At 37.7% G+C, this 13,263-nt stretch overlaps 1 protein-coding gene across 7 annotated transcripts in view; it reads right to left on the bottom strand.

Annotated features, from left to right (window-relative positions):
• The window catches only part of STRBP (spermatid perinuclear RNA binding protein), a 72,286-nt gene that overhangs the window by 52,405 nt on the left and 6,618 nt on the right, over positions 1–13,263 (bottom strand). For all 7 annotated transcript variants that reach the window (XR_001514710.1, XM_006768602.2, XM_006768600.2 and 4 more), the window contains exons 3-4: positions 8,814–8,979; positions 4,337–4,481 (exon numbers count right to left, since the gene is read on the bottom strand). Coding sequence is in view for 6 of the 7 variants with exons in the window: in XM_006768602.2 (XP_006768665.1) it covers positions 4,337–4,481; positions 8,814–8,979 (311 nt within the window). In the remaining variant the exon portion in view is untranslated. The remainder of the gene's footprint in view (positions 1–4,336; positions 4,482–8,813; positions 8,980–13,263) is intronic.

Genomic DNA, 13,263 nt, shown 5'->3' with positions numbered 1-13,263 from the left:
CAGAACATGACCGTAAACAGGAGTCATATGTCTGGAACCTGGGCTCTTCAAAGGTGAAATAATTGAGCTGGGTCGTCATGAAGGCCTCCTTGACAATATGGGTGAAGCTGAGCTACTGAGTACGTGCTGATAGAATGTTCTGGTTAGCCTGAAAATATGCTAGCAGCCCCTTCTCTTAATTCCTTGAGGCTCTGTGGAGAGCAGACATTATGCTTCAAACCGCTATCCATGCAAAACCTCAAGCCACAATAAAGTACACAGGTAAATGCAGCACTAAGGGAGATCAGAGAGACTGTTTTCCTAATTTCTGGTAGAAATGTCACTCGGTATAACTTTTTTTTTTTCAATGCCTTAGTAGACAGTTGGCCACTGGAAAGGTAACGGCTCAAAGTTTGCACCGGATTTTAGATCTAACAACTGGAAAAGGCAGGAAAAGAAAGCCTACAGTATCATTATAATCCCAGGTGTGATTTCTGGATTATAAGAATCTAGTACCTTCACCTAGCAGGACGTATGCCAGTGAACGTTTGTCAAGATGCACCAGAAGTTTACACTGGCGCTGATATGTGAAAAGGGACTCTTGGGCAACCTCTGTGAGCCCTTAAAAACCTCCCCAATACCAAGGGCACGGGGTTATCTTAACTTAAGCCACACAACTCTGTCATTTCCCTGTCCACCTGGTTTCAAACTGCATTGTAAAAAGAATAAACAGCTGATTTATTACCCTCATAGCAAACAAACTGCTTGTTTAAAATCACCAACACCAAAAGAAGCTGAGACTGTATGATGCTCAGAATAACCAAATCAGCTAAGACGCTCCTACACTCATCCTTGACAGCAATGGGAGCGTGGACAGTACAGTGGACTTATAAGAGCTGGGTCCAATGTGATACTTTCTCATTTATAAAACAGGGCAATTATCTACCCAAGAGGGCTGTTCTAATGGTTAAAATGAGTCATATGAAAAACTGCTAATAAAACAGTAAGTTATTTTATACCCTGACAGAGCTTGAATTCTGACATGCCCAATGTTAATGCTTCTTACATACTAGACCAGCAGTTCTCAACCTGTGGGTCGCGACCCCTGTGGCGTTTGAACGACCCTTTCAGGGGTCGCCTAAGCATATCAGATATTTACATTACGATTCATAACAGTAGCAACATTACAGTTATGAAGTAGCAACGAAAATAATTTTATGGTTGGGTCGCAATATGAGGAACTGTATTTAAAGGGCCAGAAGGTTGAGAACCACTGTACAGACAGTCCTATTTAATCAAACAATATGCTGGCTACAAAAATTCATCGGACAGATTTTCTTAAATTGCCTACTATGTATTAGGTACCATCTTAGGTGCTAGGGGGACAGAATCGGGGTAGAGAAAAAGATACCTGCCCTCAATGAATCATAAGCTATATAATACGCAAGCCATTAGCACTGTAGCAAGTACAAATTACTGATTCCAATGCCACACTTCAATGGGACTTTAGGTTCAGTTCTTCAGACCCATTATGTACACATTAATATACTGTGAGCTCAAGGCAGTTTGAGTAAGTAAGCTTGTGTTATGAATCTTTTTCATAAGCTACCACTATTTACTGAGCAACTACTTTGTGCTGAATATTGTATAGGTCACATTACATGAACTTTCATTTAACCTCAAACAACTTTCTGAAGTATTTATTATCCACATTTTTAAATTAAGAAATCTGCCCCAAGGTCACACAGAAATAGTAACTAATGGAATTAAGAATCGAACAACTGATTGCCTGACACCAAGGTCTGTGCTTTTAGCAGGAAGCATGTAGTAAAGGGGAAGGGTTATTCTATAGGACCTTCAGGTAAAGGGTTAAAATATGGAAATGTAAGTAGTGACCTGAAATAGGTAAAGAAGTGGACCTAAGGAGGTCAAGTGTAATGCCTTCAGTTGTCCCAGTTTTCCAGTTCTCTCTGCTCTCAACCACACTTTAACCCCCTTTTTATATTTTACCCAAATATGTATCAGTATATAGCCTGTTTTGTGGAAAGGGGAGAAGTTGAGATTCTAAAGAAAAATACTCTTTGAAATATGTTCCATGTACTTTTAACTTTGAGAAAGAAAACAAGTGCAGATTATTTTTAAAGGAAAAGTTATCAGCCTTAGAAATTCCTGGCACCCTAATGATCTTGTGCTTTCGCCCCCTACAGCTGGGAAGACCTCCATCAGAGGGAGGAGCTGTCTAGTGTAAGGAATCAAGACCTATAGCCTAGATCTCAAATACTCGGTTATGCCGGATCCTCAAATTTTCCCAGGAATACACAAAACTTCTAGCACACATGAGGAAAAAAAACTGTCTTTGACAAAACCCAGGTTAAACAAAATGAGCAAACTGGAAGAGATAACAAGTGAGTCAAAAGGGCTGGGAGGTTGAGGACAACAGCAAAGCACATCTTCCTGCCATTCAAAAGAAGAGGAAGTAGCATGTATGAAACATCTGAGCCAAGCTGGTTCTTTCACTTTCCCTGATGCCACACCAACTATGTTAACACAAACTAATGGAAGTCAGCCCTTAGAAGGTCTTGGGATCCTTCAGTAACCCAAACATCTTGAACAAACACTGACTCTCCTATTTTACCACAAGTTCCATCCCATAACTAGTCTTCTAGTGAGGATGCAATACAAGAATCTGTTTTCAGTTTCCCCAAACAGAAATTAAAAAAATAAAAACAACAGACTAAGCTTAAGGGTATCACTGAAAACTATGACAAAACCCCATGGAAGAACACAAAACCATGGGGAAAGAAGTCTGATGTTGTCTTCATATTTTCAAAGAGGTAATGGAAGGGACGCCTACAGCTACAAGCAAACATAGAATTAATATCGTCGTTGGCAACTGCAATCTTGTTCTCATCTCTCTATACTCAAATAATTTTTAAGAATACCTATAATTATAACTCTACTTAAAAATGGTTAGTTTTACACTAGGGGTGTCAAGTAGAACACAGCTTACCAGAATTAACAGAATTATCTTGATACTTCAGAAATCATTTTATAGTTCTACAGTTAATGGTGAACTGAAAAGCTGTTAAAGAAATTAAGCCATTTAAGATTGGTTCTTCAGAGGTGTTAGAGACACTATATATAGCAAAAAAAAAAAAAAAAAAAACAGTACATGCATAAACCCAATTATAGATTGGATGCACTTTAAATTTAAACTATAACTCATAAATGTATCTAGTTTAGATTGTTGGGTTTGGTATAGCTGATTTTAGTTACCCCAAAAGCTTTTTAAAAGGAGTCTATCACATGTCTGCCAAAACTCAAAGTTCTAACATGACTGGTAAATGTCTTTGTCTACCTTTATCGTCAACTTGAAATTAATTAAGAAACTGACCAATATTTCTTACTGCACTGGCATTTCAGGTAGGGGAGTAAGCAATGGGACTTGTTAAATGTCTAGTGATGAAAAGGAGCAATAGAAAGTCTCCATTGGCCCAGACAGGCTGGACTGCCTCTAAATTGTCATGACAGAGAGAGGGTGGTTGGTCAAAGGTCTGACATAGGTAAATATCACAGGAGAAATATCACAGGTCAAGTTTGTAGGGACAGAACTGAGAGGCGGAAACAAGCTAACTTGACAGAATAAAAACACCAGAAAAAGAAGTTCGGCTCCATCATTACTTCTCAAAACTGAATAGGTTTCTCACTCTACTTTTACAAGGATGACACTGCCATACAGGAATTTTTTTTAACTTCAGAAGAAAGTTAGTTTAAGGCATGATTCCCACACACATCATAATCAAAATGTTAACAGGATCACAAAAACCTCCTAGGAAAAAAACTTACTAAAGGTTAATTTTAAAAATTCAATCCCCCAATTTATATCTTACATTATAAAACATATTTACATATGGGCAATTAGGTAAAGCATAAATCTTATAAGGTTATATATAGTTAATAGAAGTCAAGAGCAATGTACAAATGAGTAATTTTAACAACTGAATAAATATGAAAATATTGTTTGGTCCACATTTAATCCTAGAGTCAGACCTAATAGCCAACTCTACCGAATAGGTTGAATGACAGCAATAACAATGCAATACCATAACACCAAAAGAGTATAAAATTAGTTATGACCAACATGGTAAGCACAAGTTTCTCAATTAACATATTTTATATTTCAAATATATACATTTTTTGCAAAATAGTGATTTATGTAGAAACAAAACTGTTTAAAATACTATGAATGGCATAAACAAATGAAGACAGTTATTTCATAAATCTATAAAGCATAGTTAACATAGCACTAAAGACGTCTTTCATGAACAAAACAAAATAAAAATATATGTGTATGTACCTCCATCCTTTTTCTCCAATTCATCCCTAATTAGAGGGGAAGTAAGTATCACCTTCAAAGTTAGCGTGGGCTCTTTTGTATTCCGAATTATAATAGATGCCTCATCTACACATTGTTCCACTTCATATTTCTCTTCTGTGAGTTTCTGAAAGTCACCAAGATTTCAAAACATCCAATTAGATTAAATTTTCAAAAAATGAATGATTGTCCCTTAGTTTCCAAGTGTTATTAACTACTAGTAAGACTGTGTCAAGAGAGTGAATAAAGTCTTTAACTAGTTCTTTAGGGATAACATTTCTCTCTCCTTCCAACTTATCAGCAAATCCTTTCTCCATCCCTCAAAAAGCAACCACAATGTCAACTCTCTATACAATTATAAACAGTATTTCAATTCATTCTTTGTAATATTTGAATGTAAAATAGCAACAGCATCATTATATTATAAACAGTAAATTAGTTTTTTTACATTATTACAGAGAACTATTATAGAAAAATAAATCGCTGGGAATGCTCTCTAAACCAATACTTTTTTTGATAAGACAGCCTAAAAAGGAACTCCTACTTACCAAGGACTTACAAATTTAAGATTATGTAGACTTTTATATACGATTATATAGATTTCTAAAGAGAATCAAGAATGAATAAGAAAGAATCTCTACAGTCACTAAACAACAACAACAACAAAAAAAAGTATAAACAAGTAACTTCCCTTCTCTAACTATAGGTCTCAGAGATCATTCCAGTGAGGCCCATCACTATGGGACAAGTTATCTGACACCCACAGGGAAATAAATGTATACTACTTCTTTCAATATACAACTATATGCAATTTAAGAACCTTCCACAAAATAATCACCAATTAGAATCACATAAGTTGTGTTTAATGTATTATAATACACACACACACACACACACATATATATATATATATATATACATATATATATATATATATATATTAATTACACAGGGCCATTATTGGAGGTCAAAATTTAGTACCTATTATCTGATATAAATAGGTAAATGAAAACACTACTGGGTTTTTGCGCATCATTGCACATTAAAAGAACTCAGAGTCATTTACATAAAAATAGCATTTTATCATTAAACATTTCAAAGAAAGATAGAAAATAGAAAATTCATTATCTACTTTTGAATAGAGGAAGCCAAGGAAGGGAAAGGCCACAGAGTAACTGGAAAAAACAGAACTGGAATATAAAGAAAAAGCAGAAAACTGCTCACATTCATTTTGCCACTATAAGAACATTAAAGATGTCCATCAGAGAATGAGTCAAACTAAATTTTTCAATTATTCATGCAGATCACCATAAGGCGGATCCAAAGTAATAAGCATATGGTGTTAAGTTCTGGACTAGACCAGGGGTGGAGAATGTCCAGCCCGAGGGGCCGTGTAAGGCCTGAGAAATCATTTGGTCAGGCCCTGCGCCAAGGCATTAGGGGTGAGTTAATTAAATGTTTGACCAAATATAGCAGCTAATTTTTAAGCTGATAATTTTGTATGGCCTGTGGATGATGTTATAACTATCCAAATGGCCTTTGTCAGAAAAAAAGGTTCCCCACCCTTGCATTAGACTAATTATAAGTGATTTCTGGTTTAGGTCTCCCTTCTTGCTCATGTAAGTTTTAAAATCACCTTAGGAAAAAAATATGGAGAGAAAAGGTATAGTACAACCTCAATTAATTAAGGTTCTTAGCTAACTGAATGTTTTACTATGGTAAGTGCTTAAAATAAGAAAAAGATTTTTAAACTCATAAAAAAATAAGAAATTGGTTTTCAACACAAATACCAAAAAAACAAGGGGGAAGCAGGGAGTAAAAGTAGAAATCATCCTTAAAATGATTTTCTGAAACATTATTAGTAATAGTAATAATAATGTGTGTGTAACTTATATGTATATATTTGGGCACATGTGTGTGAACATGTATACAATCTAATGAGAGGGAAGTACAATTACATCCCCATTTTATGTGGGTACCTTTACCCAGCACCTATAGTAATGGATCTAACCATCACACAAAGCAGCTGGTTTCACCATTGGATAGCTTCATTGGCTATATTAAATTGAAATGTTTCTCATAATTTTCATTATTGGTCTTCATAGTTCAGGCCTCTTTTAACCTTCTCCAAGAAGCCCTTCATAGACCTAAAGCTATTTGAGTCTTGTTTAGTCTTCTCTTGACTAAAAAGCCCCAATCACTTTAAATCTGAACTGGTTTACACAGCCTGCCCTCTCTCTTGCTCCCCGCCTTGAACACTTGCTAGCTCAAGAAGAGCATTTTAAAACTGTGGTGTCCAGAAATAAAGACACACACACACACCCCTCAGGAAAGGGAAAAAATGCTGTTCACACAGTTGTGGTCTGCACAGAGAAAGCTCTATTAATGCAAACTGAAGCTTGGCCCAATCTCCTGTATCTTCAATACCAGAAAAATGTGACAGACTTTCAGAATAAGAACTCTGATTTATTACAGCACTGGTTTCTCAAATCTTTTTCCACCCTAACACATGAGGAATATGACCACTCTCATAACAAACAGGACTCACTAAAGGAAAACAGAAAGGGGGATGAAATGGTTGAAAAAGCCTTTAATATAGCCACCCATTTTATTATTACTTTATTATAGATTTAAGTGTACAATATTCACTATACTAAAAGCAGAAATATAAATTTTAAAGCAATATAAAAAATAACGGAAACAAGAGGAATTTTATTAACATTCTAATGACAAAAAGTATAGTTAGCCAGAAACCCGCTATTGAGCTTTCTGTTTCTTTTTTTTAATATATATATATATATTTTATTGATTTTTTACAGAGAGGAAGGGAGAGAGATAGAGAGTTAGAAACATCGATGGGAGAGAAACATCGATCAGCCGCCTCCTGCACATCTCCTACTGGGGATGTTCCCGCAACCCAGGTACATGCCCTTGACCGGAATCGAACCTGGGACCTTGCAGTCCACAAGCCGACGCTCTATCCACTGAGCCAAACCGGTTTCGGCGAGCTTTCTGTTTCTTAAAACTTTATGTATTTCATGTTGCTTGCCACTTTCCCTCTCCAAATGATCACAAAGGGCTTTAAAAAATTTTTTTAAAGAAATAAATTTAACCCTAAAAAAGACCAGAAACATTTCATCAAAATCAAAAATGGAAAAGCCAAATGTTTATACAGGCACTTAAAAAATCATGTTAAGATCTAAGAAAGAATGATAAAGCATCATAAAGAATGATGCTCGCCGAAACCGGTTTGGCTCAGTGGATAGAGCGTCGGCTTGTGGACTGCAAGGTCCCAGGTTCGATTCCGGTCAAGGGCATGTACCTGGGTTGTGGGCATATCCCCAATAGGAGATGTGCAGGAGGCAGCTGATCAATGTTTCTCTCTCATCGATGTTTCTAACTCTCTATCTCTCTCTCTTCCTCTCTGTAAAAAATCAATAAAATATATTTAAAAAAAAAAAAAGGAATGATGCTCCAAAAATTAATATAGGGGAATATGTCAACAAGTAATACAATTTGACTGTTAAGAATGCTAGATTAAAAAACCAGAAAGATGGTTTTGACAACTAGTTGGTGAAAATGAAAGAAAGTGATCTACTAACAAAGCCAATTAAAAAGCAAGCTTAAAATTCCTATTACGTAAAGGGGAGGGGGGGGGCTTTTTAGAAGAAATATAAATTACTAGCAAAAAACAACGAAGAGAACATTCAACAACTCAAAGTTTGTACCTTGTAGACTGGTATCTATTTATTTGAAATGGATATAAGGACTAACTGATATGGAATCATCAAAAAGCCACAATCTAATAATACCACAATAACATATCTGAAACTGAAAAGTGATCATGGCTTCCCAATTAGTGATGCACTGGTCCTCAGAGTAGGTAGCAGCGTGGTCCTAGGGTTGCCTTCAGCCCTGGGGAGCTTTCAGCCTTCAGCAGCATCCTCCAGGAAGTATGCTAACATTAAAATTTTCTAAATGCATCACCAGGTAAAAAAGGTTTGGAAACAAGAAATTAACAGTGACTTTGCATTAAAAGAATGAGTGGGTGACTGTTAAATTAACTGAGTCTTTGATATTAAATATTACCATCTATGCAAGTCTCCAGTTGCCTCAGCTCTTCTTTATCTTTCAATTCTTTTCTGCAATACACTAACCCTTCCAAGAGTTTCACAATGCTGAGAGACCTGGTCTGTACAACAGGAAGGTTCTTAACAAGACACACCTGAAAAATTTAAGACTGTACCTTAACAGCCATCTTAACTTGATACATGTATCCAGAGTACTCATCACCAGAAATTTGCTTTATATGGGATGGATGAGTCATTGATCCAGAGAAGCAACATTCCTTTTGTTTGTACCCTTTATTATTACCGATTTCTTGTTATTGAATTCAAGGTCACTACCTATTTTCACCTTTTTACAAATTATCCTAGAGGTACAATTAAACTGTACTCACCTGAATCTGAATAGGAAGATTATCTTTGACTGTATTTAACAGGGTCTCCGTGGGTTTGTCTTTGCACATTAAAACCAGCTCCAAGTCCATATCATCTTTAATCAGCAAGCCTTTTGCAACCAGGCCAATTCTCATTACACCACACAATGTCCGACCACCTTGATCCCTAAAAATAAAAGTCTGAATGATTATTTTTACAACCTATTTCCTGACTAAAACTTAATCATTACTTGGTTTTCTGGCTATCCATGTGAAAGGGAGTATATAAATCCAGATATCCGAAATTCCATAAAATTAAGTCTGCAATTTAAGGCTCATATAGTATCAACCTTCCCCAAGAAATCATTAGGAAGCATATTTCAGACAAAAGTTTTAAAAATGTTTCATCACATCTATATTGCTCAGGAAAATACAAAATACTGCATCTCGATCTTAAACACTTTTTCAAATTAAAAAATTCTTCCTATTATCTTTTTATTGGTAATTAAAGAATTTGTGAGGAACATGAGCACCATGGGATACTGAGAAAGCATCAGGATGGAAATCTAAAAGTCCAGAACTCTACTCCTAGTGAAGCCTGCTGGTTCAGTATCCACAACTGTCAAATGGCTATCGGCTAGATGAGTCTTAGCTCATCCCTTCTAGTTGTTATCATTCTAGGAATCCATAGGTTTATCGAGAAAGCAGTTTAATGTGATAAAAGCAAAGGGCTGAGGAAAAAAGAGACCAAAGATAATTTGCCAGGATATGCATTGAGAATCCAGCAGTAAATAAAAGAACAAATACTCAAAGAACATCAAGTTGTGAGTGGTGCAAAGAATAATGTTAGCAACTATCCTTGATTTTAAGTTTTTTATGGGTTCATTTTCCTTAATCACACGTGAAACTATAACTAAGCTGAGCCAGTCATTTAACAAGTAAGCAAATGTTTGAGTATGGACAACATACTAAAAGGAGATCCAATCACTCCTGCTCCTGAGGCTTACACTGTGTAAGTACACAAGCAGTAACCTGCTTAAAAGGGGAAGAGAAAGTAACAACTGAGAACAAACTGCATATCACAATTCTCATTTATACCTCAAACAAGCCTGCATTTGAAAAACAAAAAATTGTGAATCTCAGACAAGCTGATTAATTGTTCAGGTTCACAGTGAGAGTAAAATGGCAAAGCCTGGATTCAAACTCAAGTTGGTTTGATCACAACACTCAGGGTTTTTTAAATTATAGTCGCATTCCAAGTACAGAAAAAGGAGAGGTCAAAATTTAAAAGGTTAAGCAAAGCAACCTGAAAGTCTGACTTCAGCCCAGTCTTGATTTGGTTAAAAAGTCATTCTAGCTAGAGGCAAAGAATCAGCAGAGTTGGGCAAAAGTCAGCAGAGTACAGAATGAACTGGAAAAAGGAGAAAGGAAACAAATTGTGGTCACTGAAACAAGACAGTAAATTATAAATAATCCAGTCACTGGTTCAGTGCCTGGCACACCTCAGAAATTCATAAATAGTAAATCAATAAAAAAAACCACAAAGAAACTTTAAGGGTGGCAAGTATAGAAAAAAAATAAAATAAAAAGCATTTTAAAGCAAGTGACCCAATTTAGGGAATTACTTAATATTAATAACAGTCAGGCCCTGACCGGTGTGGGTCAGTGGTTACAGTGTCAGTCTATGTACTGAATGGTCACAGATTTGATTCCAGTCAAGGGTACGTACCTGGGTTGCAGGTTCAATCCCTGGCCCTGGTCAGTCGGGACTCATATGGGAAGCAACTAATCAATGAGACTCTCTCAAATCCATACATTGATGTCCCCCCCCCCCCATGCTTCCTTCCACTCTCTCTGAAAAATCAATGGAAAAAATATCCTTGAGGGAGGATTAATGACAACAAAAAAAGAACAGTCAGACCCTGGCCAGGTGGCTCAGTTGGTTGGAGGATTGTCCAAAGGTTGTAGGTTTGATAGCTGTTCAGGCACATTCCTAGGTTGCAGGTTCTAGACCTGGTCAGAGTAAGTACAAGAAGCAATCGATGGATGTTTCTTTCACACTGGTGTTTCCCTCCCTCTCTCCCTCTGTCTCCCCCCCCCCCCCGGGTCCCTCCTCTCCCCTTCCTCTCTATCTAAATTAATTTAAAAAACACATCCTTGGGTAAGGATTTAAAGAAAAGAAAAAAAAGAATAATCAAGTCATCTTTGATTTTTTTTTGTCTCCCTGTCCTCTCATATTCATTCTCCCAAATCTAATAATAATTTGTAAATTCTCCCTCAAACCATTGCCTTCAAACTAGTTTTTTTTCAGGCTCTTACTACCTCTCCCCTATACTATCTCAATAACCTTTCATTACCCTGATTGACTAACCTCTGCCATCTCCAATCTACACTGTATCCTGCAGCCAGAATAAATTTCCAAAAGCACTGCACAGATGATGGCACTCTCCCTGTTACTTTCCTGGTGTCCCACTGAACACTGACAGCATATTGAGAGGCAATTTAAAAAACCATATAAATACCTGGTTCGAATCCTGGCTCTGCTACTTACTTGGTAACAACACTGGACAAATTACAAGTTACTTGACTTTTTGAGCTTACTTTCTCATTTGTAAAAAGGAAATACCTTCCTCTCAGACCAGTACTGAAAATATTTAATGTAATTAATGAGCCTGGCATATATTAATAGCTCAATAAATAATAACTATTAATCCTTCAACAGTCCATACACTTTCTCATAACTAGATCTTTATTTTAAAATATATTTTTATTTATTTCAGAGAGGAAGATGGAGAGAGATAAAAACAGCAATTATGTGAGAATCATTGATCGACCACTTCCTGCACACCCCCTACTAGGGATTGAGCCTGCAACCCGGGTATGTGTCCTGACCAGGATTTGAACCGTGACCTCTTGGTTCATAGGTCAATGCTCAACCACTGAGCCACACCGGCTGGGCGCTCATACCTACATTTTGCTGAGATTTATTTTTTCTTCCACTTTCACTACCTGAGCCAAATCCCCACCCATCTTCTAAACCTACTTCCTTCACAAAGTTTTTATCTGATCCCCAGAACCAGCACATAATCTCTCCCTGCTCTGTACTTTCACATTTAGTCACAGGAAATGGAGGCAAAGATGCTAAGAAGACTGGATCTCGAGTCCAACAGACTTAACTATGAATCCTGGCAACACCACACACACTCATTCAATGACTTTAAGCAAGTTAAAGTTTGATAACAATACCGAGTCACTTGTTTTTAGTAATCAAATCTGAAATAGTGAAAATATCATAAATGAAATGGTGGCAGAGGAGGAGTATAATAATAACAGAGACTAGCAGGTTTACAATAATGTGGAAAATAATCTGGTACAGTAACTGGCATGCAATACAATGGTAGCTATTGTTAACTAGCCATTATTAGCTCACTTATTAAATGCTATATCATAATTATGACATATTTGGTCTTTTCATGTAGAAGACAGCATGACTGAACAGAAAAACTAAGTCCTAATTCAGTCCTGAAGTTAATAATGAACTTGAATACAGAAAGTATTGTAAAGCAAGCAACCCAAATGCAGGGAATTGCTTAAGAACAGAATCCTAATCCTATCTAATAAAAGAGAAACATGGTAATTAGCGTACGACCGCTACCGTTCCCATTGGCTAATCAGGGCAATATGCAAATTAACTGCCAGCCAAGATGGCAGCCGGCAGCCAGGCAGCTTGAAATTAACATGAGGCTTGCTTGCTTCAGTGATGGAGGAAACCAACGTTCCCCGCCTGTCGCTGCCGGCCTCTGAGCTGCAACTCTAAGCAACTATGTTACAAATATAGAAGCTAAACAAAACCCCCAAAACCTGCTTTAGTCCCCGGGCTTCAGCCAGCAGGATCGCAACATTGTTTCAAATACTGAAGGTAAACAAAGGCCAGAAACCTGCTTTCAGCAGCGGAGGCCTAAGAGCTGGAGCCTCAGAGCTAAAGCTGGCCCAGAATAAAAAAGAAAAAAAAGGAGCCGTTGGGAGCTTCAGTCACCTGCCAGCCTGAAAACAGCCCTCAGCCCCTCACCCAGACTGGCCAGGCACCCCAGTGGGGACCCCCACCCTGAAGGGTGTGTGACCAGCTGCAACAGCCATCATCCCCTCACCCAGGCTGGCCAGGCACCCCAGTGGGGACCCCGACCCTGATCCAGGACACCCTTCAGGGCAAACCAGCCAGGTCCCACACGTGCACCAGGCCTCTATATAGTAAAAGGGTAATATGCCTCCCAGCACTGGGATCAGCGTGACAGGGGGCAGCATCCACACCCCGATTGCCCTGCAGCTCTGTGTGTGACATGGGGCAGGGCCACTACCTCCCTATCTGTACTGCTCTGTTTGTGACAGGGAAAGGCGCTCCAACCCCCTGATCAGCCCTGCTCTGTGCCTGATAGGGGGGAACTCCCCAACCCCCTGATCGCCCTGCCACTCT

This window comes from Myotis davidii, unplaced genomic scaffold (genome assembly GCF_000327345.1).
Source record: "Myotis davidii unplaced genomic scaffold, ASM32734v1 scaffold142, whole genome shotgun sequence".
NCBI classification, from domain to species: domain Eukaryota; kingdom Metazoa; phylum Chordata; class Mammalia; order Chiroptera; family Vespertilionidae; genus Myotis; species Myotis davidii.
The sequence above is the reverse complement of the archived record's forward strand: the minus strand, read 5'-3'. Positions and strand labels throughout refer to the sequence as shown.